General features: G+C 34.8%; 2 protein-coding genes across 3 annotated transcripts; one reads left to right on the forward strand and one right to left on the reverse strand.

Moving 5' to 3' along the window:
- The first annotated feature begins 979 nt into the window (after window positions 1-979).
- On the forward strand, window positions 980-11,675 carry LOC112052730 (myeloid differentiation primary response protein MyD88). The gene is made up of 6 exons (XM_024091913.2): window positions 980-1,270; window positions 1,897-2,114; window positions 4,107-4,300; window positions 4,671-4,836; window positions 5,522-5,690; window positions 7,015-11,675. Exons 1-6 carry the CDS (start codon window positions 1,146-1,148, stop codon window positions 7,340-7,342), a joined length of 1,200 nt encoding a protein of 399 aa, XP_023947681.2. The 5' UTR covers window positions 980-1,145; the 3' UTR covers window positions 7,343-11,675.
- Window positions 11,676-11,884: 209 nt separating this feature from the next.
- LOC112052731 (elongator complex protein 2) lies at window positions 11,885-25,273 on the reverse strand. 2 transcript variants are annotated; one of them, XM_052881469.1, is made up of 13 exons: window positions 25,054-25,273; window positions 23,990-24,281; window positions 23,437-23,655; window positions 22,743-22,958; window positions 22,096-22,310; window positions 21,500-21,647; window positions 20,582-20,779; window positions 19,711-19,830; window positions 18,353-18,518; window positions 14,096-14,360; window positions 13,675-13,738; window positions 13,068-13,260; window positions 11,885-12,054 (listed from the first exon to the last, which is right to left on the reverse strand). In XM_052881469.1, exons 1-13 carry the CDS (start codon window positions 25,177-25,179, stop codon window positions 11,916-11,918), a joined length of 2,361 nt encoding a protein of 786 aa, XP_052737429.1. In that variant the 5' UTR covers window positions 25,180-25,273; the 3' UTR covers window positions 11,885-11,915. The 2 variants fall into 2 exon arrangements, with proteins under 2 accessions (XP_052737429.1, XP_052737430.1); XM_052881470.1 differs by having other exon boundaries at window positions 13,068-13,221; window positions 25,054-25,271.
- Window positions 25,274-25,362: the final 89 nt, after the last annotated feature.

Here is a 25,362-nt window from a genome sequence, read left to right on the forward strand (position 1 = left end):
GAAAATACAATTTATCACACTTTCAGGGTGTCTGGGGAACATGTGATTTCCTGGCATGAATGACGAAGGTCTGGCGGAGTCTGCTCATACTAGGTTAGGCTAGGCTCTTGCTCTTAAAGGTTTTAAGAAAAGGTCTTATACTATAGATCGACATTTTACGTGTATAGTGTATATTTAGTTTTGGGTATTATATTTTGTCTAAATAAATTTCGTTGTTTAGGTACTATGCGACTCAACAACATGCGGTCAATTAGCCGCTTTTGGTCGCCTCAGTTGTTACATGCTAGTGACACTTATCTCTATTAAAAATCCTTGTTTTCATGAACAACCAGTATAAAGTGGTAGGACATAGGTACCCATACTACATAGTGCAAGAAGGGTTCTGTTTTCGTGCGTATCTTGTATGTACCTACCTATGTAATGTATATGTTTGAATTAGTAGTTCTTTTGTAGTATTTTTTGTTTCAATATGGCTTCGCCAGTCATCAAGTAATATTTTTTATCAAATAATTTGCACTTTATGATGAATTTGTTGAAATAATCAATATGGTCAAAGAAGTCAGTCAGTTCCAGTCAAATCGTGTCAAGCTTTAGTAAAGCGAAGGTAACCTTACTAAAACTTTTAAACAAAAACACCAAGAAAAATTAATTACATAAGAAACTCTTGTTCAACCTCCATTTCACTTGTGCGCCTATATAGAACTTTAATAAATAAAATGCATTCTACTTTAAACAATATAACTTTAAAATGCAGCAATTAAATGAAAATAAAACGAGAACTACTTAAGATTTCTACGATTTTCCCGCCAAAGTGCTAAAGCCAAATCCTTTTGAGCATAGATGAGATGTCTATGGTTCCTTAAAAGTCCGTACCGTAGTTGTAATGTCTGTAGAGGCTTAAATGAATTTGAATTGTGACAGACTACTAAAAATAACAAAATTATCAATGTGAAAATGATGACAAATCTTGTCTATGATTTGTGATAATTTTTGACACATCGAGTATCGACACAAACAACATTTCGCAATTCGCATTTTCCAAATAATAAATTTATAATTTTTTGCATTTTTAAGTATTGCTGCGAAATGAAAGTGTTCCGAAATAAAACGAAAAGTAAACTGTGGTGATCTACGAGAGTGACAAGATGATCGGTTTAAACGTCGTGCCATTGAGTGCACTCAGTGGCGAATCTCGTAATTTGCTATCTGAGCGTTTAAATCCATTAAAAGTGCTACCTATTCTTAGCCCCGATGAGTTAACCAGACACAGGTATGTAAACTATACAGTGATAAACTTTTGACCTCGTTTATCCCGATAATGTAGGATTATTACAACGAATTACACGAAGCATTAATACAAACATGTTTGTGATGTTGTTACGATGATCTATAATGGCGTTTTATTTTCCTTAATTGTAAGATATTCCTTAATTGTATAGAAGAAACGGTTCTTCTATACACAAGATTTATAAAATACAGAACTTTCGAAAAATGTAAAGTGTGGTTTGTGGTATGCATTCAAAATGCTATTTACTATTTTAAATTCAATAATTTAATTGGGCATGCCTTAACAGATTGGGTTTTTGTGTTGCATAGAGCTTTGAACATTAATAAGGTTTTAGATTAAGTACAACCATTAATATATTTATTTATTTATTTATTATAAATATTTTATGGATGGATGTATAGATAGTTTCATGTTAAAAGTACTGAATGGATTGGATTGAAATTTAGAATGTAGCTAGATTATAACCTGAATTAACACACACATATGCTACTTTATACCATGGAATAATCCATTGTATCTACAGGATTTGTAGAAAACTTGAGTATATGAATGAAGTTGTGAGTGTCCTCTAATTTGAATTTATTTTTAACAAGTTGTAAACATTTTAGAGATTGGAGAGGCGTAGCATCTCTAGTACCTATAACAGCGGAAGCAGCAGCCAATATAAATTCAGTTCAAGACAAAATGGGTCGAGTCTTGGACATATGGCTGAGCAGGAACGATGGCACAGCTAACGTAAGCCGGCTGCTGGATATCTTGCAAGTGCTAGATAGATATGACGTGTGTGAGGATCTATTAGAATTGGCCAGAGACAACAGACTTTTGAGTAAGTTTTTTTTTTCTTTATTTGCTAAAAAACTCTTTAATAGCTTGTTGAACTGTGTAATCAATAATTTATGGTCAAGTCAACCTTCTCTGTTCATGTTTTATATTTTATATGATTTCATTTCTATAAGACTTATTCAACAATGTGGGATACTGAAAAGTTGTTGTAACAGAGTGGAATTACAGCAGTACAGTGAACACAATAATATGCTACCATTTTTTTTGTCCATTTTCTGAAAAGTAGAATAGATGAGGAAAATTTGAAAGCATGGTGTACTCAATAAATATTGTACCCTTTTATTAATCTAGTGTTGATTTCCAACATCAGTATTTTCTAAACATTTATCTTTTATTTACTTATAATTGTTTTCAATATTTAATTACTATCTCTAGTGTGCTAGTTAGTTTCTTATCAATATTGTTAGTAATCGAAAAATCCCACATATATGACAACATTCTGCAAATGCTTAGAGAAGCAAAAGGGCATGTTAATAAAAATGATAATTTTTTGTCCTAATTAACACAACACTAAAGTTTCATCCACTGATACTACAGCTTTCCTTGATAAGTACGTTAACAGTACAAACAAGTTAAAACTGAGGGTATAAATCACATCACATCACATCACATCTAACTCTTACAACTAACTCGTTCTTAAATTAATGAAAATAAATTTGATTAATAAGCTTAGAAATATTAGATATGGTTTGTATATTTTATATATTATTTTATAAACAAACTATATATAATTTAAAATAAATAAGCTATGCAATGCCATGCATTTTCTACTTTAATTTCTAATTTATTGATGATAGTAAAGAGCAAATATAAGATTTCACAATATTGAGCCCGGATTTTGTGGCCAAGTGATCTATGTTATGATATTATAGAAGGAAAAACAAAATGTAGTACAAAATTAGCTAAAACATTGCCATGTCATTTTCATTCATGAGTTTTTTCATAATCAATAATTATGTATGTTCATAATGCTTTTCCTTCTGGGTTTATAAAATACAAATTTGAAATATTAATGAATGGGCGCCTGAGTTAGAATGCTAGACTTCATTTATCTGTTAACTGGTTATGCAAGAAAATCAGTTTACTGGTCCCAGAGGTTAGATTATTGAATAAAGATTTATATTTATATTGACATTTTTAGTAAAATGGTAAATATTTATGCTAAAATTCCAAAAATAATGTTACTCCATTTTATTTGTCAAATACTTACTTGATTGTTTTGAATGAGTATAAAGTTGTTATCAAAAATGATCTTAAACTTTGAACTTTTTAATTCTATTTTTAAAAACTCAGCTAATAAGTGATAAGAAAAAATTTAATGGCTTATTTCAAATACATCTAACAAATATACTAACCTAAACCTAGTTAACTTGGGAAGTTGTAAAGACTTTAATTTACAAAGTAAAATATACAAATAAGCAAAACTCTGCCTACTACTTTTCATTGTACATGTATTTTTTCATTTTTTTTTCTCTGTGACTGTCGTTTGTCATTGTCATGTGGCTTCCATAGGTAGGTAGACCAACATTTTGATATTAGATTTTATTTCATCAAAATGGGAATCAAGGAAAAACTATGAGTTTCTAGTTTGAGTCAATGGGCTATGGATTATTGAGTTATTATTTCCTCCAAAGAATTGCTAGTAGCTCTCAGAGAGCCTGTTAAGCATTCAGTCCTGGTTATTTTCATTGACGGCCATCTCTGAGAGCAAGCAACTAATTTAAAAAGTAAAAATCCGTTTTGACTAAATCAAACCCAAATTTCAAAATTTATTTATTTCAAGTAGGCTCAGTTTACAAGCACTTTTAAAATGTCAGTTGACTGTTTGTAAAGATTCTATCACCGGTTCGAAAGGGAGGCTGAGAAGAAGGCCAGGCCATTTGTTGTACTTCTGTTGTCAAATACTATTACCATCCGTGCTATAGCATCATCAAATTGCTCAGTGAGGTAGTAAGTGATGGTGTCTCTATTCCAGGACAAGAGAATCACAACAACAACAACAACAACCAGGTGGTGTTTGCCATAGACGGCTCGGACGACAACATCATTACGTACGACGACAAGATGTACTGTTCGCCGCAGCACTACCACGCCTACGTGCTTTACGCCAAGGAAGACAAGAGTTTCGTTGACGAGTTGCTCACCAGAATGAGGAGTGAGGGGTTCAAGGTAATCTACACGATGTCTCCTTAGGCCACAAAATGTAAATAACTCTCAAATAAATATAACAGTTGCAGCTAGTAAGTTAATCTTTAATATTGCTGTAATAAAAAATATGAAAAACATACTGTAAATATAAAATAATAATATATTTTTTTTCTATTATGTATATTACCTTAAATCTATACCCACGACTTATTGCTTAGTTATATCATGGACCAGATAACAACATAGTGAATCCATAGAATGAAGATATTTCAAAACAGTTCTGACCTAAGCCTCTCACCATCCAAAAATACATCTAACTACATTCATAATAGTATTTTCGTGAACATGTCTGGATGTAACATATGATACAACAGTATGCTCTACCTTCTAGCTCTGTACGGAGGAAGACCTGCTGCCGGGGCACGCGACGCAGTTCGAGCCGGTGTCGCGCCTCATAGCAGAGCGCTGCCGGTACATCGTGCTGGTGTACTCGCCCGACTTCCTGCGCAGCCCCGCCATTGCCTTCTACATGAACCTCGCGCAGGCCGATGCCATCAGTAAGATTTACACCTAAAGTTTTAAACAAGTCTACCGTTAAAAACCGTTTTTATAAACGAGATTTTATTATTGGTAATAAAATGAACTAAAAAGTTAAAAACTGGTTACCATCTAGTATTAAAGTACTCGTTGAGACTAATTAAACGAGCCCAAACTCGATGGGGTTGCGTCGTTTAATTACGGAGTTCCTATGGCCACCTTCCAACTCCATCAGATCAGCTCATGTCATAATTATATTGTATTGTCATCTTATTTAGCAAAATTTTAGCTCAATCTGTAACCAGGAAGTGGATCAAATTCAACTTGCAAGATTTGATAACAGACCGACAGACAAAACGCTACAGGTGAAACCAAATAAAAACTTGTAAAAACAGTGCAAAGACGGTTTTATTGCTAAAACATTATTTTATAAGATTAGAGCCCATTCTTGGGTAAAAGCCTCCTTCATCCTCTTCCACGATTTCCTTCCCTTTGCTATGTTCATCCACTCTTTTCTGGCAGTTTTTATATCATTAGTCCACACAGAAGCCATCTGTTCCAGACAAGCATACGAGTAGATGAAACATGGGTTGGTTAGTACATGAAGACATAAACAAACAAAATACTTGTAATTAATTAGTTTTTGTTAACAGTTTTGGGGTGTTTGGTACACATAATTCAAGTGACATTATTCTTCGTTTACAGATAAGAAACAGAGTAAGATCATCCCGCTGATGTACCGCGAGTGCGCCGAGCAGCTGCCGCGCCACCTCGCCTACTATCACAACCTGCGCTACCCGCAGAACGGCGTCCGCCCGCCGTACAACTTCTGGGAGCGCCTGTCCCACTCGCTGCGCATCGTCGACCGGCCCAGGTGAGTGAGTCTGCCAAACCTGGCCTAGCACAAAGAAAACTTCTCTTCTTTCTTCTTTTTTCTTTCTCTGCCAAATTTGAACTTGGTTTGGCAGTGGTAGCTTATAGTTAGTAGACATCTGTTAAAACCGGATTTTGCGAGAGGGCCGGATTAAGGAGGTCTGAGGGCGGACCAAAGTTAACTCTATTACAATTTAATGCAATTTACTCTAAGGGCTCTTGCCACCATAAATATTCCTGCGCTAGTCGAGCCCAGGAATAAGTCGGGATGATGGCAAGAGACCTGATAGATTGACGCTGGTTCCCTGGGAAATGCGGCGGGCCCTAATGTGGGACGCTACATGCGTTGACACATTAGCACCGTCTCATATCAGGGAGACAGAATCAAGACTGGGAGCCGCAGCAGAAAAAACTGAAACCGGTAAGTGGCTCAAGTATGCCTCTCTGACAGAGAGTTACATATGTGTACCTTTTGCCGTAGAGACCCTTGGGCCATGGAGTCGCAGTGCCAAAAAAATTTACCGAATCATTTCACCGCGGCTAGTTGCCTCGACTGGTGACAGAAGGGCTGGCTCATTATTGCGCAAAGGATCAGCCTGACTGTCCAGCGCGGAAATGCAGCCAGTATTTTTGCCACCATTTCACGTGGGCATGATTTGTATAGTTATTAGGATAAGTTAGCTTAAGTTTCTTATTGTTTTCTTTCGCAATAAAAAAAAAATCTTATGGTCCCAAAGTTATAGTATATAGTATTATAGTACGTTAAAAATTGAATTTTGAATTTTGAATTTTGGCACTCTACTTGCGAAGGAGACGTTCAAGCTAGTTTTATCGTAGAGTATGTACTATCCCCTACTATTTATGGTACTCATTGCATGCGCCAAATTATATGAACGCGCTTTAACTTCGAACCTCATAATGGGAACTAACTAACAGAGTATCAGAGACCAATACACAGTTTAGACTGTATTCTGGAGCACTGAATAGTACTAATACGATCAATATGTTATAATTATTGCAAATTGATTAATTTTGTTATTTTCCGCCAAAATCATAATTAATTCCGACTCAATTTTATTTTCATTAACAATTAAATGCTATCTACATAGGGGCATTGGCTGACTAGCTTGGACTTTTCGATTTCGGAAATAGTAAATTAAATGAATTATTCAGGGATTATAGTTAAACCCGCGTTTCATCCATTTCCTAACGCTTAGCCATTGTCGTTGGTAAATCATAACTGTTATAATTAAACATCAGCCTTATCCAAATAAGGATAGAGTTATAAATAGAATGACGCATGAAGACAATATTTATTGTTATAGGATGAACAGCGCAACAGAAGCAACACTTTCAAAACTTAAAATAGTAGAAGAAATAAACTCGCAAATAATTACGACAGACTATAAAGTACCACAGGTTAATGGATACAAAACCAATTTGGCTCTACCAGAGATACCTAAAGAGGCGTCCTCGTTAATAGACCTGCGATCACAGGAACTAGAACTACCCTCAATAGATTCGTTCGAGACGATATCTTTGAGCAGTGCGAGTCACAGTAGCGAAGGGAAGAAGAAACATGGAACCTTCAGGAAGATTATAAACACTTTTCGGGGGAAGAAGCACAAGAAAGCGATTGCACTTGAAGATTAGTGTATATAAATGTATGTATTTTACAGTTGAATTTGATATTTATCGTCAATAGGGATGATGACAGTTTTTAAATTGTATATAAATTAAGACCAAAGTATTTTGTAGCAGTAACAGGGTGTCTGCGATCATTGCTATCGGAGCTACAGGGATTTAAAGGGTATAAAACGCTCCATACTAAATGGTTCCAAGGAATGACGTCATCGCTTATATAGAATTGTATGGGCGTTCAAACGAAATTACAAGTATATTTGTTATTTGTTTATTATGTATTAATAATTAATTAATGTTGACCTTATTTACCCGATACAAATCAGTATATTCAAACCTAGTCATCATCCCCATTAAAAATTAAGAACATATTGTTCACCTTTTTTTATGACAGATAAATAAATACTAAATCAGATACTGGTGAGTTACGCTTGCAATCCAAAAATGCATGCAATGCAATCCCGTCATGTGTGTGTAATTTTACCAACCTTAGCCTTCAGACCTAAACACAACATAATGTAGGTGTGCATTTGTGCAACCTCAGATCTCAGAAAGGGTCTTTTCTTCAAATGAATATTTAATTTTTATAACTCAGATTCATAATTTTCATCATCATATCAGTCGATGGACGTCCACTGCAGGGCATATGCCTTTTGTAGGGACTTCCAAACGTCACGATCCTGAGCCGCCTGCGTCCAGCGAATCTAAACCAAGAAAGGTAATTTTAGTGTGACTAAAATTATCTTATTTAATGCGTCTCAAAGTTTAAAATTGCGTATACTTTTATTCGACCTGTTTAATTGACGAAGCAAGAGGTAAAGTGGATTTCTAGGTTCATTTTGCACATGTTCAATTTTCATGTCTTATATTTTAGCAAAAATTTGCAAAAGGAAATATCATGTTTAAATAGGTACTAAATATTTTTGTTGATATTTTTTTATCAACAAAAATATTTAGTATCTTGAATTATTAGATTACTAGATTTTGGTGATCACAAATTGTTAATGTTGTTCATTAAATCAACAAGCTTTTAAGTTTGCTCAAGATTTTTTGTAACAGTTAAAAATTTACAATATATTTATGTAGAAGCTGGTTATTAATATGTTACAGAAATATCTATTATATAAAAAAGAGATTAATTTTAAGTTTATTTAAGATAGTAGAAGTATGCCAGGCATCTAGATATTAAGAATTATTATTGAGGAAAGTCGAAAAATGAAAAAAAAAAATGTTTTAAAGCTACCAAGTAAAAAGTAAAAAGTTTTTTTGTTGAAATACAAATCAACAACTAATTTGTGATCGAACTGTGACCGAGATTTTGTATTACGATAAAAATTAATTAATAATTAATTTTAAGACTATTGTAGTATGATATTCGAGCGAGACATCGTGTATATGATGCCCCTCTAAACTGACGATTATTATATGAGATGGAATTTATTCATAGTCTTAGAAATATGTAAAATGTGGGCGTATGCTGTAATATTTTTTGTCAAAAGGTGTGTTGAAAGTTTTGTGTCTTCCTGTCCTGCCCCTGTAGCCATGTGGCACGGCGATTCTCTTTCTACAATCGCAAACGCTCGAAAACTAAAAAATGTATGGGAATGACAGATCTTGATCACGTGACCAGTCGATAGCAAATGTCATTCCCATTCATTTTTCTAATTTTCGAAGCGTTTGTGATCGTAGAAAGAGAATCGACGTGCTTGGCTACAGGAGCTGTTTTTAATGTTGTTTATACACACTCACCAATGGCAATTAAAATAAGTGTAGTAGGTAGTACTTGTATATTAATTACTGAATCGTACATGCATACATTATATTGTAATTTTCAATGAACTAATTTGCAACTCAAATAAATATTTGCTACTGTGTAAAAATATAATACAGCATAACCCCGCTTGATTAAGGCAAGCGCACATGTGTTTGGTATGCTTAACGAATTGCATCACAAAATATTGTAGGTATTACTTTTACCACACCTTTGTAAATGTGCAACAAAAATCATTTATATTGATAAAATTGTTGATATTAAAAAAAACATGTATGTATATTAGAAGATATTAACAAGATGCCTATTTAAATCAAAATAAAAATTAAAGGAGATGGTCCAAAATTGTATGGAGCCCAGGATCAGTCATTGTACCCTAACGGAAATAAAAGAAGATATTTTTTGTTTTGATTATACAAATCTACGAATTTAATTCTTTCGAAATAATACTTATTATCTCCCAAGAAATGCAACAATAGTAAGAGTGATAATGGCAGATAGATGACGTTTTTAACGCAGTAATCGATTTGACGTTTGCTGTCAGTTGTCATGTCATAATTGCTCTATGTGCGCCATCTTGATATAACTCAAAATCTTGGGTTTTTATTTCTTTTTATTTAGTTAGATTTATTCACTTTAAAAACTTTTAATAAAATCCTTGTATTTTTTAAATTTTAATCCTGAAATGGACCATCTCCTTTCACAGAGAGTCCATTAGTAGTAAAATAAATCCGATTCACGTCGTATATTCTCCTGTAATTATATACGCTTATAATTTTGGAAATTATTGGATACACTAGTACGACATACTGACTTTTACTGTGTGCGCTGTTGCATAACTAGCTTAGGATTAAAACAACTGCTACTCATAATGGTATTATAACTACAAACTGTACAGATACAACTCAGAACAAAATCAAATATATATCGGCACCTTTTATAATGTAAGTAATGTAAGTACCACAGAATAGAGAATGAGACAGAATGAGTCTTTACAAGCTGCACAGTGAAGATGGTGAAAAAACACGCCACGCGTGCATCTCCTTGAAATTCTCATAAATCCTACTATTATACAAACTCTTTTCATAATTTGTGTTTCACAAACAATAATTACGTAAATTAATATCAGAGCAGAATAATAATCAATAACAACCTATAAAAAAATACTCCATATTACATTTTTAGTATTTGTGAACAGTTTTTAAACTATTCAGAAACATAAAAGGCGCTATTTTTCTTGAATAATATTGAATAATAATGGTGCGACGCTTTGTGTCGTACTGATACCAAAATGTAATAATTTTTGAATTTGTATTTGGAACGGCTGCATCACTGCCGTGTTCCGTGCACTCTATCTATTATTCTTTAATCTGTGGTAAGTAGTATAAATTCATGGTTTTGCCAAATAGAATTTTCCATTAACGTTCAATTCATTTGGCGATTTGACAGTTGTAACGTTAAACAATATTCAATAATATTTTCTCAAAATATATTAGATGTTTTTTATCTATGGCTTACGTGACATGTGACACGTGAATTTCAAATTAATTAATTCATTTATTTCTATTAGAAAATAAGATAGTATAGACCTCATTCGCACGAGAGCTTTTTTAACGAACGTTAAAAAAACTCGTGCGAATGAGGTCTAAGAGATATGAAATTAAAATTCATATTTTTCTGAAACTGTCGAATAGCCAAATGGATGAAATATTTTTTTCCCCTCCATGAATGACCTAATGAATATTTGACCTAAGAAAACTAGTTTTTTAGAATTTTTTAATTGAATTTAATTAATATAAAAATGTGTAGAATATTATGTGTAGTTTATCAAATTTTAACATGTAACAAGGTTACCTATAGATTTGTTTTCAAATCTAAAAATGCTATACAATGAATTTATTAGAGGTGCTTCCAAATATAAAATTTTACTGTAAACAAGTCCCCTTAATACGAGATGGAACACATCGAAATGATCTATGGTTTGTAATTATTATTATCGAAATGTGATATTAGAGTAATCCACACTTAGTTTTTTGAAATTCGAAGTCATGTACATTGAAATTGTTTATATTAAAAAGGCATGCCTAGACTATACACTAGGGCACACTAGGGCAGTACAGCTTTTAAAAAATTAAAGGGTTTATCATATTTTAATTATTTAACTTATTCCTAGGTATTTAAAAAAAAACACCTAGGGGCAGCACCGGGGTAAGGTACCAATCGACATAATATGTCCGTCAAATTATAGTAAGCAACACTTTTATCGTAACAATTTTAGTAAAAGTAACATTCGGTTTTTGTCGGTTACGGTAATCCAACGGTTAACAGTCGATTGGTTTTGAATTCTCTATTGATAACAACTTCAAATGTATATATGTAATAGAATTTACGGAAGATAATGTACTATGATGATTTTAATAGAAAATTCAACACATTTGTAACCCTACCAGCGACGTGTGGTATCTCGTATTATGGAATATTTTGTTAATTTTTATTCTATTGATGTTAAATTTATAAAACCTTAAAAAATGAAATTACTATGTTATATATTTTAATAAATACTTTTTAAAATTATTTTGCATTTTTTATATATTACCACGGTGATGTTTTTCCTTATTCAATACTCGAAATCTAAATATTTAAATAAAAAAAAAAAAAACATTTTTTTTTACATGAAATAGGCTCGTTTGAGACAATCAATTGATGGGAAGTGTAGATGTGGCCTAAGGTGGAGCAAGCTTGTCTAAAATATATTGTTAAAGATGGAAATAAAAAATCTAAAATAGTAAAAATATATTATATTTATATTGATATTTACAATATATTTAATGAGCATATTCTAACAAAGTGATCAGTACCACAGCTGGCTAGTAACATATCTGTATTCGTTTCGCCCTCACCGGGTGGTCGTGGTCGGAAGAAGAGTCGTTTTACAGTCAAATGGTGCGCCATACTGAAATAAAGAAAAAACGTTTATTTAAAAACTAACGGAAGTCTGCGTGAAACCCTACCCCTACCCTACTATAGTATATAGTATATATCGTACCCCAACTCTTAAGTATCCTATGTTCTCCTGGTTCTAAGCTACCTCCACCAAATTTCCAGCCAAATCGGTCTAGCCGTTTATGAGTCATGAATAGTTTAATTACCACGACTTTCTTTTATATATATAAGAAACTAGCGGACCCGGTCAAGCTTCGTTTTGACATAAGTGCACTTATTCTCTATCCCTACTCTACCCTTCTATACCTCTACCCCTACCCTACCCCTACCCTACCCCTACACTACCCCTACCCTACCCCTACCGCTTGACTCTTAAACGTTTGTATGGGAAATAGAAAAGGGAAGTTTTTAGGGTTTTCCCGTAAATTATTTGATTTCTTCTCACCTTTTAAACCTTCCCTATACCTCCACGAACATTTCAAGACCAAGATAAAATAAATCTGTTAAGCCGTTCTCGAGTTTTAGCGAGACTAACGAACAGCAATTCATTTTTATATATATAGATATAGATATGCCACATTAAGCACTATTGTACTGTCTGATGATTCCGACCACTTGGGCAAGTGTAGTCCAACACTGCACTTTCTAGTGCGGGGACGCTATTCCAGCACCTTGGGACCATTGGCATATTTAGGATTATTTCGTAAGGTGGGTTTGGCCCCCGACATCAAGTCTATTATTAGAGTATCATAATATAATTCCATATCGGTAGCCCAAAATTCTAGGGTGGGCATAGTCGTCGGAATAATGAAACTAAAATGGAATAATATGCTGCTTGTTAGAACTACACTAAAAATAAAAGTATTTCATCAAAATTAAGTAATTTTATAAGTATAAAATACTAATAATAACAACATTAAAATGTCCTAAGGGTAAGTTAAGAACAATTTTTTTTTAATTTATTGCTAAGTTATTACCGAGATCTCATAGACATTTAAAGCGTGTAGCATGAGCCTTATATACCTGTGATCCAGTTCGTGCAGCAGACTCCACGTGAGGTCGAACTGGTATATCCTGACGGTGCCGCAGTCGAGCCCCACAGCGACCAGCCTGAGGTCCCCGTCCAGCGGCGCGAAGGCCAGCGCAGTCACCGAGTTAGTCAGCTCTAAAGGTTTTCCTGCAGGGCCCAAAGTGGTATGGTGCTCGGGAGTATTTCCTATAAGTCTAGGGTTATATTCTTTACCAAAAATTAATTCAAAATGTTCAAGGAACATGTGTTCTAAAATGAATATTTTCGGAGTAAGTAATATTTCTTTTGTAAATAGATCTTAAAATGTGTCCCATATACGAACCCATATAATAATGACGTATTTATATTTAAAAATGCAACATTGTCACTTTGTTACCCAAAAAATTACTTTGTATAAACATATATTTTTCTGTTTTTAAATATTAGTTATGCAGTTCGGCTCCTGTAAGTGGTCTGGTTAAGACCTTGAAGTTATGGGAAATAATCCGGGCACCCTGTATATTAGAATGGCAACTATAGGGTAAATAAATAAAGTAATAGCATCGATTGTGTTCTGTAAAAATCACAATTTGTTTATAAAGTAAAGTAATTATTTCTTACCCAATAAACTGTATTCTTTAAGTGAGGATTCGCTGATTGTATCTCCTTTAGACCATACGCATACCTGCAAAATTTAATATCAATGTTTCTAAAATGTTTAAAATAAATGTTATATATGAAATAAATGTACCATGAAATATTATACATCAATCATTTATATTTCAAGCCCATATTGAAGAAAACATTTCCATTGTACCCACTTTCGCATCTCTAGAGCAATTATTAGATATAGTATTACCATGCATCCAAATTAATCAGACGTTCAACTTTCAAACTTTACAAATACAGTCTAATTTTGATTGTGAACACATTTCCACCTCTAGAACATGTACTAAAGGCAACATTACCAAATTAATTATAATTGCAAGATATTTTCAACTTTCTAGACTTATACATACAGTCCAGTTTCGATTGTACCCACCTTTCCATCTCTAGAGCCCGTACTGAACACAGTACTGTCTGGTGCCCAAGCACAGCACCAAATGATCCTGGTGTGTACTCCATACTTCTTGTCAGAACTGGCGGCCACGGTGAAGGAATTTGCACCCACATCCCTTTGGTATAAGCTCCACCTTCGGTCGCGCGACACTGACAGCAACTTCTGGCTGTCCGGAGAGAAGGCTAGCTGGGTGATGGTCAGCTGATGTGATGTCAGCTTTTGGATCTGTTGCCAGGTTTTAGTTTCCCTGTTAGTACAAAAATATTATATTTCAACAAGACATGCCATCATAGAGTAATCTATACTAATATTATAAAGCTGAAGAGTTTGTTTGATTGAACGCGCTAATCTCAGGAACTAATGGTCCAATTTGAAAAATTCTATCAGATTTAGATAGCCCATTTATTGAGGAAGGCTATAGGCTATATATTATCTCCATATTCCTGCGGGAACGGGAACCACGCGGGTAAAACTGCGCGGTGTCTACTAGTATAGAATATTTGTATAAAAAATGCTGTCGAGGCTAAGGCATGTTAAATGTTAGTGATACTAAAAACTATTAAATCGCTTTTAATATCAAGCTGCCTCTTTGGTTCAGTGGTACTTGTTAAAGGAAATACTCCGTATAGACTACAGCACGAAATACATCAAATATAGTTTCAATCAACAGCTTGTTAAAAATAAATTAATATGTTCCAATAAAAGTACTCAAACAGACAATGAATTTAATATAATTAATAACATTCCTATGATAATTAATAGTTTTGCTGAAGAAGTAGATAATCTTGACATTAATAATCTGGACAAATCGGATAGTATAACCACTAAAATAGATAGTGAGAATAGAAGTTTTTTTCGTCACTAAATACTTAAATGTTCTTCACCAAAATATAAATGGTCTACTTAGTAAATCTGATCTCATGGTAATACATATGGATGAATTGTGCAACAATTGCGAACCAATCGACGTTTTATGTTTTACAGAACATAATATGACTACAGCTGATGTTAAATTATTGGCTATTCCTAATTTTATCTTAAGCGATTATTACTGTAGGAAAAATAGAAATGGTGGTTCATGCATATTAGTAAGAAATTGTCATAAGTTTAAACCGTTGGACACTATAAACTGCAGAAGTATTTCAAATGTTATGGAAATATCTGCAAAAGAATTAATTGAACACAACATGATTATAATATGTATCTACAGGGTGCCTAATAATAGATTAAATGCTCTTGAAGTTTTCTTTAACACCGTATCTGATATTTTGAAATTTATCTGTATAAAAAATAAAAAAATTGTTATTTGCGGTGACTTCAATATTGACATACTTACACCAAGTAATACAGTTGATAAGTTTAAACAATTAATGACTTCTTATAATCTGAAATTTGCAGTAAACGAGCCAACTAGAGTCAGCAGTGGAACCTGTCTTGACAATTTTTTACATAACGTACTGAGAGCTAGTGCTAAAGTATCTGAACTGGCATTATCTGACCACTCAGCTCAAATTTTTAAATGCCCTATCAAAAAATGTTGCCGAATACAATATTGGTTCATAGAAAAAAGGGACTACTGCAAAGAAAACATTGTGAAATTTAGAAGTTGTCTTGAAAGTATAACTTTTTCTGAGGTAATAAGTGCCAATTCTGCTAATGAGGCATTCAATGAATTTTACGAGACATTTAAATTATTCTATGATCTTTGTTTCCCAGAAGTAAAAGTGAAAATCATTAGCCATAAAAGACCCCGTTGGATATCGGAAGGCATTAGGCAAGGATGTAAGCGTAAAAGGCAACTTCTTTGGAATTACAGAACAAATACAAATAATAAAAATAAAAACATCTATAAAAACTATTCCAAACGATTAAAAACAATAATTCGCCTAACCCAAAAGTCTCAGAATACCTACGCGATTTCCAATTCACAAAACAAATCGAAGGCAATGTGGAACATAATACGAAATCAACAAAATAATTATCCTAAAGAAAGTGTAGAGCAAATTAAAGTTGGTGATAACATTTTCAGGAATCCTATTGATATTGCTGAAGCATTTAACGAATTTTATGTTAACCAAAATACAAGGAAACTTAATAATCAAAATTATATCAAACACTTAGATGCAAATATGCCACATTCATTATTTATGTTTCCAATAACTACTCAGGATGTAATATTAACAATAAAAAATTTGAAAAATACAAATAGTACTGGTTATGACAACATTTGCACAAAAGTTATAAAATATGTTTGTCTAACAATCTCGCCGGTTTTGTGCTATATAATAAATCTCTGCCTGGAACAAGGTATATTCCCTGATAAACTTAAAATATCTATTATTAAACCATTATTTAAAAAACTAGATAAAGATGATATGTCATGCTATCGACCTGTAGCCTTAATTCCTATATTTTCGAAAATCATTGAAAAAATTGTATATAATAAATTATACTCATTTTTTGAGAAAAACAATATATTCAATGATAATCAAATGGGGGTCCGAAAAACAAAAACGATTAACACGGCGATTTATCAGTTTATTAATAACGTAATGACAAACATAGATAACAAACTAATTGTATCAGCATTGTTTATGGACCTAAGTAAAGCTTTTGATAATGTTGATCACAAGATACTATTGACGAAGTTAAGTAAATATGGAGTTAGAGGCAATGCACTAAATTTATTGAAAACATATCTCATAAATAGGACACAAATAACACTAATAGATAGAATCGACATGAATACGCGAACTGAGACTAAATATTTATCTAAAGAGAAAACTGTTACTCGCGGCGTACCTCAAGGAAGTGTATTAGGTCCACTACTCTTCCTGATATATATAAATGATCTACCGAATTCAACAAATCATCCCATGGTGCTATTTGCGGATGATTGCACTGTGATCTATATAAATAGGAACATTACTGAACACGAGAATTCTATAAATGACAGTCTGTTAGATATAATGAATTGGTTGGACGATAATACGCTTACGTTAAACTTTAATAAAACAAAACTAATGAATTTTCAGAATATAAGGAGCCATATCACATATGATTTAAACATTAAATATTTCGACAAAGTAATTGACGAAACTTATGAAACAAAATTTTTAGGATTAAATATTGACAAACATTTTTCATGGAAAACGCATACTGAAAATGTGTGTTCTAGGTTAAATCAGCTTTCTTACATGTTATTTATGCTTTCCAAGAAAGTTGATAATAAAACCTTACTTGTGGCATATCATGCCCAAGTTGCTTCGATTCTGAGGTATGGGACAGTTTTCTGGGGTAACGCTAGCTACATTACAAATGTCTTTGTTGCACAAAAAAGATGCATAAGAGCAATATGTGGATTGCAGAAAAGGGAAAGTTGTAGACCCTATTTTAAAAAATTAAAGATATTTACTGTGACATCCCTATATATATTTGAAATCGCATTATTTCTGAGAACGAACGACAGATTATTTCAAAGGCATAATCGTGAGCGTTGCAGAGATAGATTTCGGTGTCCTCCCCACCACACTGCTTTCCTAAATAAGAGCATCTGCATGATGATAATTAGAATATATAATAAATTACCAAAGCGTATAAGACAGGAGAACAATTTAATTAATTTTAAAAATATTCTGCGTAGGTTTCTCCTGGACAATGCGTTTTATGACATAAATGAATTTTTAACTTTGACATTTTAATATAAATTTATTCTTTTGACAATATGATGTAAATTGATTTTTGATTCATTTATTTTTTATTTGTATTTTCTTTTTTTCAAATTAATTAATATTGTTCTTCTATTCATTATTAAAAGTATTTTCTGGAATGACATAATATTTACTGTAAATGAATTCAAGGAATTCATTTACAGTAATAATTCAAGGAATTCTCAGTTGTAGCCCATAGTTGGAAAGAGTATGTTATTGTGTGTGTCCCAGTCATTGTGTGTGTTATATTACCATGATATATACAGTCTAAGCTCGTCAATCCGCATCAGAGCAGCGTGATGTATCTAAACCCTCTCTTCTATAATAAGGGAGCCCTGGCATTGTAGTGGCCTGTTAATAAAATACTACCTGCCATGAAAAATAGTATAACATGGCCTACCATATGAGCACTGCCGCGTGTTCGGGTGTATAATATGGCCTACCATATGAGCACTGCCGCGTGTTCGGGTGTATAATATGGCCTACCATATGAGCACTGCCGCGTGTTCGGGTGTATAATATGGCCTACCATATGAGCACTGCCGCGTGTTCGGGTGTGGTGGCTTTGCAGGCGGAGGCGACGAGCGCGCCGTCCGCGCTGGCGTCCACGCAGTACACCTCGTAGCCGTGGCCATACAGCTTGTGCACTTCCGGCCAGAGCGTGTTCTGCATCAGAGTCTCCTCGGTCGGCGGCTCTACAAACAACATAGATGCTGAGCTCATATACCTATTTGCCGCGTGTGGTAAGAAGGTAAGGTGGCAAAGAAAAGCTTGTTTATCGATCGCCGTTTACTGTTCAACTGTTTTAATATAACTAAATATATTGGGTTAGTAATGTGCTCTTGAGTAGTTAGTATCTACATGTGCGCGCCACATGTGTGTGCGTACTTGTTAACTTACAATTTGGTACGTTGTAAACTTATAGATAATCTACGAACTAAATATTAATGTAGATAAGCTAAAATAACAATATAATAATATTTTTATGAATAACGCGACACCTATTCATAATAGTTGATTATAAAACGGTCGTTTATTAAAATAATGCATTTAAAGTAGAGTAGAGTAGAGTAGAGTAAACTGGTTTTCTGACCGAAACCGAAACCGAATATACTATTAAATCCTAAATCTATTTTCATTCATACTATTGCATATTTTTTAAAATTTTATATTTAGAATTTTAGAGAGTAGATACAAATGGACCTACAGGCATAAACAATAAAAATTAGATATTATATAATTGTAATATCAATAATAATTGACTTTTAATTAATAATTACCTTAATAGTAATAAATAACATAATTGTAATTGTATTGGAATCTTTAATAATGTAATTTTTTATAATAATAATAATATTAATAATAATGATTTTTAATAAAGGTAAAAACACCCAGTATACATATTACATAAAAATTATAAAATAGTGCAAAAAATAATATATAATACAATTTAATTTTTACAATTAAATTTTGGTATCATTTTCTTGTTTAATTTTGTGACTTATTTTTTTTATTTTTATTGCTTTTAGTTTACTGTAGTCTGACATTTCTTTTTGCATATTATTTTGCATTGTTTAATTTGACATTCATTAATTTGTGACAACTGTAGCATTGACATGACGAATGCTGTGATAACCTATAATAAGCTGTGCATTAACTACTAAGTAGTATATTTATTCCAATGTAAATGATTAACTTGTGACATTGTAATAGCTGTTGCTTATCCTAATAAAATAAATAAATAGATGTCTTATCACTTCTTAAAATTTCAAGTAGGTAAGCAAGAAGTCGCGAAAACTATAATCTGTCTTAAATATCAACAAGTTTGCGTACTTAAATCTAATTTGATTGAATTTTACATTAAAATAAAAATTTAAACAGAAGTACCATGTAGATTTACAGGCACGAAGTATCCATCGTTGTCATCACCAGCGTTGGACGTGTCTGCGTCACTGAACACCGCCTTGTTGGACAACCCCAGTGACGGCACTGACGCTCCTTCCGGACCTGTTGCGATGAAAGATAATTGAATTTATTCTTCCCCAATATGGACACTATTTAATTATTGTACTGCTAATGTTATTATAACACAAACATTACAAGACTTTATGATACAACAAAGAGAATGGGCTTACTAAAATTGATCCTTTCAAAAGTCTATTGAAGGAAGTCCATCGGCTGAAGTAATGATGATGTTGAGAATTAGTTTATTTTATTTGTACACTATGTGCTCCTGACCTCGCAGCGCCTGCGTGACATGTGCCTCAGCGAGACTGGCGACTGTGTGTGTGGGCTGGCGGAGGAAGACCTCCACCATGTCCTGTGGGAATGCGGCGAGTACGAGGACCTCCGGAGTGCAATGTTGGAAGGGATCGTCAGAGAAGAGGCGGGACCGGTGTACTACCAGGATCTCGTTAGCTCGGCGGTCAACTTCGGCAAGCTACGGGAGTTCGCGCATCGGTGGCACGCGAGGCGGAGCGCTCTGGACCGTTGACCACCGGTCGAAGGAGACGCATGGACCGCGGCGGGAAAGCGGATCTCAACGTCGTGTGTCGACCAGCCCCAGAAGGGGGAGAGTGAGTATCAAGGGACAAGGAGCGAAAAGAGAAAATAACTTGTAGGGAGTCAAGAAGGCATCCCGGGAACACGCAAAGAGCGAGTACCGGGTTCGCCCTCCCTCGATTCGGCCCAAATTACCGAGAGGTCGAAAGGGCCATGGGAGGTGGTGGGTTGTACACTATGTGCTACAGCAACTCACCCTTGGCATCGTCCCCGACGAGTGTCTCCCCCGTGATGTTGTTGAAGTTGTGTATGAAGTTGTGCGGCGCGGCGAACACTCGCAGCACCTTTTCCTCGGCGGCGCTCACGAAGGCGGCGGGCGACACGAGCGCGACGGCGGCCAGGTCGTAGCCGTGCACCTGCGGGCGCGCCAGCTCGTGCCACTGCGTGCCGCTGCCTGCCATACACAAATACAATCTAAAAAAAACACAAACACAAGGCTCTGCACAATCAAATGAAGGTAGACACGGCATGCACATTTCCGTAATATTAAAATAAATTGACGATTACATTAAATCAGTTTACATAAGAAAAAAAATACATTTTACAGTAACAAGAAAAGGAAACATTTTACAACTACTATTTGAATATACTATATAATACAAAAAATAAAATGGAATTGGTAATAACAAAAAGAAAAATTAGTTTAGCAAATCTAGTAAAACTAACTTGCGATATGTTCTTGGTGAGTCTTTGTGGATATCTATAGATCGACTATGTGCGTTATATAATTTACATAGCCTGGGCATAGTAGAATAGGCGCCAAAAACAGTTCTAGTGTGTTGCGGTACAATTAAAGTAATAGCTATATACATATCATATGTCAACAACTGCAAAGTGATGATCAAGTACTCGCACAGATAGAAAACGATCAGGCATTATGAGTTCTTCCTAACATGTTATTAATAAAAAATTTAAAATTGTGAATGGAGTACAAATCAAGTGTACACAATCTTTGGATCTACAGAACGAATTTTCATGCAGTTTTCATATACCTAGGTCTATAGATCTGGTCAAGCGACACGTTGAGCAGGTAACGGCGATCGCGATCTTAGCGCAAGTATTCCAGCGCGCTGACGTGACCTAGTTCACTAGCTGACAAGTGACAACACATTACCGTCAGCCCTCACCCAGGGCGCGTGGAGCCGCGTGGTCTGGTCCAGCGACACGCTGAGCAGGTAACGGCCCTCGCGCTCCCAGCGCAAGTCCTCCACCGCGCTGAAGTGTCCGCCCGACACCACGCCGGGCTGCCACTGGTTCACTTGCTGACAAGTGACAACAATGTTAAATCAATTCAACAAGTAATCACTGTCGCTTATGTTCATAAGCATCACGGGGATTTTTTTTTTGCTCCATAGAGAACTTTAAAAAAATATAGTAATTGTGTGAAGACAACACAATTTGAATGTGCGTGAAAGTACTTTGAAAAATCGGATGGTTGTTGAATTCCAGCCATCCAGGTGGTGGGGATGGAATTCATTTCTTTAGCGCGAGCCATAGCCTGCCTGACTTGCGCTAAAGAAAGAAAAGAACACAGATGGTGAATCTGTTTCATTACTACTTAGAATAGAATAGAATTACATTTATTTGATCAAATAAGGGTTTATGAATAATTAACATTATTATCATTCCCGTTATTAATATAAATCCAAACTCAATCAGCATGTGACAAGAAAAATAATTTCAGGTGAATTATCTTAACTTTAGTCTTACTTTGTCATATTTCCATATGTGTAGCGACCCATTATAGCCGTGGCCCAAAATCGCGTCAGGTCCAAACCGACTGCCGTAGAAGCCGAGCCCGTTTCCTCCCACTTCTCCCACTCTCACGCTCTCCACCCACGCGTCGCCGTGACTCTCCGGCTGCCATATTATGAGGGTTTTGTCAAGAGATGATGAGAGGAGACGATAGATAGGTTGACTGTTTTCTAAAACAAAATGCAATTTTAATGAACTTTTTCCTTTAAAATTTATGGCCAACTGCAGATACGGCCCAGAAGAAGATCCTTTAAAATATGACTAATATTTCAGTTCCATTCCCTTTTATACTTTGGAGATTATTTTTCGTGACACAGGCGGCTTTAAAAATAATTTAATGTTTACAGAGTTCAAAATCTCAGCATCACACAGATTCACAGTGCTGGTGCCAGGTCTATCATAAGGCAGAGTAAACGATGGCATATTGGCCCAATGCAGATTGGCAGACTTCACACAGGCAGAGAATTAAGAAAATTCTCTGGTATGCAGGTTTCCTCACAATGTTTTTCCTTCACCATTTGAGACACATATTAGGTTCAGCATAAGCAACTCAACACAATGTACTTCTGTAAAGTACTGCTTGCACCTATTTAAAACCTTACCATTATCAATTATCTTCTGCCACTGGACACCATACACCCAGCCTTCATGTCCAGCCAAAACTGCATCAAGTTTCACCGACAGCTTCACACCGTAAGCATCAAATACTTTCTCTTCCACCTTGATCCCAACCACGGGTTTCTCCTCATAGTGTTGGATCTTCCATAAACGAATGTAAGTGTCTTGAGAGGCTGAAGCCAGCATTAGGGTTTTGTTGTCTGTGAAAGTTGGAAGTCTGGAGTCAACATTAATCTGGAGTCAAATTTGATGGTCAAGAGTTTTGATCCCAGCCTAGCCCATGGATTACTGTACCCACCAGATAGAATAAATTTTTGGTATATCTTTAGCTTAGATTCTTAATTATTAATGTGAATGTCAGGTAGTTTGTTCCTGTCACACGTATGCTATGTTAGAAATACTTTTACTATTTTTCAGCTATGCTATTACCAAGTAAAATAGGCTATAGTTTATTCACATACTGTCATGGGAATGGATACTATGCAGGTGAAACCATTAAGCGACATCTAGTATCAGTTGTGTATACCATCTAAAGCCTGTGGCAAATTCATAGGATGTGACTGCCGAAAAAGTAAAAATAGTAATTAAAAAAAAAAAAAATCTGAAAAAAAAAAAAAAAATTTGCCACCCCTGCCACCTTATAATTACATCAGTGATATGGCTATAAACACAACTTACCAACATTTATTACATCAAGCCCCCTCACCCAGTCTTCATGTCCTGCCAACATGTGCACTCTGTGATATTGGTGGTCACTTTGTTCTACAAATATGTGCACTTTGTGGTCATCCAGAGCACAGAATAGAATGGGCCTGTTGGCAGCGGGTAGCACACAGCTGTGGAGGGTTAAGGCCAGACCAGAGTTGAGGTTTATTTTCTGTTTCAGTGTAGTGTTACCTATTAAAAAAAATTAATACATATAAAATGTCATGAGTCATGCATTTGGATGACACAAAAATTTAATGCACTGGAAAATTGGACCAACACACAGAACTCTTGTATAGTGGTAAACTATACAAGAGGCCTGTGTCCAGGAGTGGGTGTTCGACTACTAATAATAATGTTGATGATGATGACACATAGATTGATGTACAAAGATAAAATTTAGCAGAGAAGTAGTTTATGGTTAGTATGTGTCCGCTAAGAATGGACTTTGCGATAGGGCCACATTAAGGAGGTCTATGGGCCTCTCAAAGTCTTAGGCCCTGCAGCTTGCAGATGTGTTACTTACCATCAATTCTTTCCCAAACACATATACTAGAGTCTATGGAGCCTGTGTAAACTAACAATCTGTTTGTATCAACATATACTCCATGGATACAGGTCACTCCCTCATTGTGTCCCTCCAAACTACTGGATATCTTCCAGACACCATTGTCTATGCTCCAGATAGCTGCAGTTTTGTCTGCGGAGCATGACAACAGTTCTGTACAAGTGCTGTCTGGTCTTTGTAACCATTTCACAGAGTTTACTGTTGATTTGTGGTGACAGAGGACAGCCAGTGGATCCTTGTCTTTGGCAAGCTGTAATAGAATAATAAAACTGTTTTATTTTAGAAATAAAAATAAATTCATCTGTTCCAGGAAATCCATACTTATATCTTAGAATATTATTTTTTTCACCTCTGAACTTCAGGGTGATCAGTCAGGGTTTGAAGTTTAGACACACCACTCTGCTCTAATGCAGATGTGCAGGTTTAATACTGTAACTATCAAATGTAAAAATGATAATGACAGAAATCAACAGCTTAGCATGGTCTTTGAGCATCTGGTAATATCACAAACTTCCATCTGTTACTGAGAATTTTATGAAAGAAAGATAGACCCAATTTTTTACAGTAATTTATCTGATGAACATTTGGGTTCCAACATCCTGTAATTATGAACCCACGCTGTAATGTGCAGTGTTGGTAGACTCCTCATTATGTAAGGTGGATTGACTACATCAAACAGATTACAAGGAGCCAATTGATGCTGGCGGCTTGAGATTGTCATATTTGGAATTCAAAGTATACAAGACTTCTATGTCCAGTAGTGTACGTCCATTAGCTAATGACGATGATGATGATGATGATATCTGACCCCGGACTTAATGATTTGAAGTCACCAGGGTACCCACTGGATCAATGGTGATATTTGCATATCACCAGATGTTTATTTCCAAAGAGTTGTTCAACTCTTATCCCCGAGTGACTATACTGACTTTCTACGCGGCATAATACTTAAACTTAATCTAAGTACGTTTACCCGGTCAGTGAATATAAAATTCTAACAAAGATAGAATAAACATAAATACCGTGTCGTAAATAACTACTGCATTGCAAGCGCCGTAGCAAATAAGACCCTCGTTATTCCAATCAGCTATCTCTGGAGTACGGTTGCAGGCTACTGATGTATACACTTGTTGCACTGAAATCTTCATAATTTATTTTGTTAATTATTTGCGAATATCTCCGGTGTTTTGTTTTGCAATTTTGCATATGATTTTGACATTAAATTTAAGGTTAAGTTCACAGAGTACATTAAAAAACTGAAGTTATGTTTTTGACATAAGAATACAGATAACATACTACGAATTTAAAGTACTTGCGGACAACAAACGGTT

The sequence above is a fragment of the Bicyclus anynana genome, chromosome 5 (assembly GCF_947172395.1).
Source record: "Bicyclus anynana chromosome 5, ilBicAnyn1.1, whole genome shotgun sequence".
NCBI classification, from domain to species: domain Eukaryota; kingdom Metazoa; phylum Arthropoda; class Insecta; order Lepidoptera; family Nymphalidae; genus Bicyclus; species Bicyclus anynana.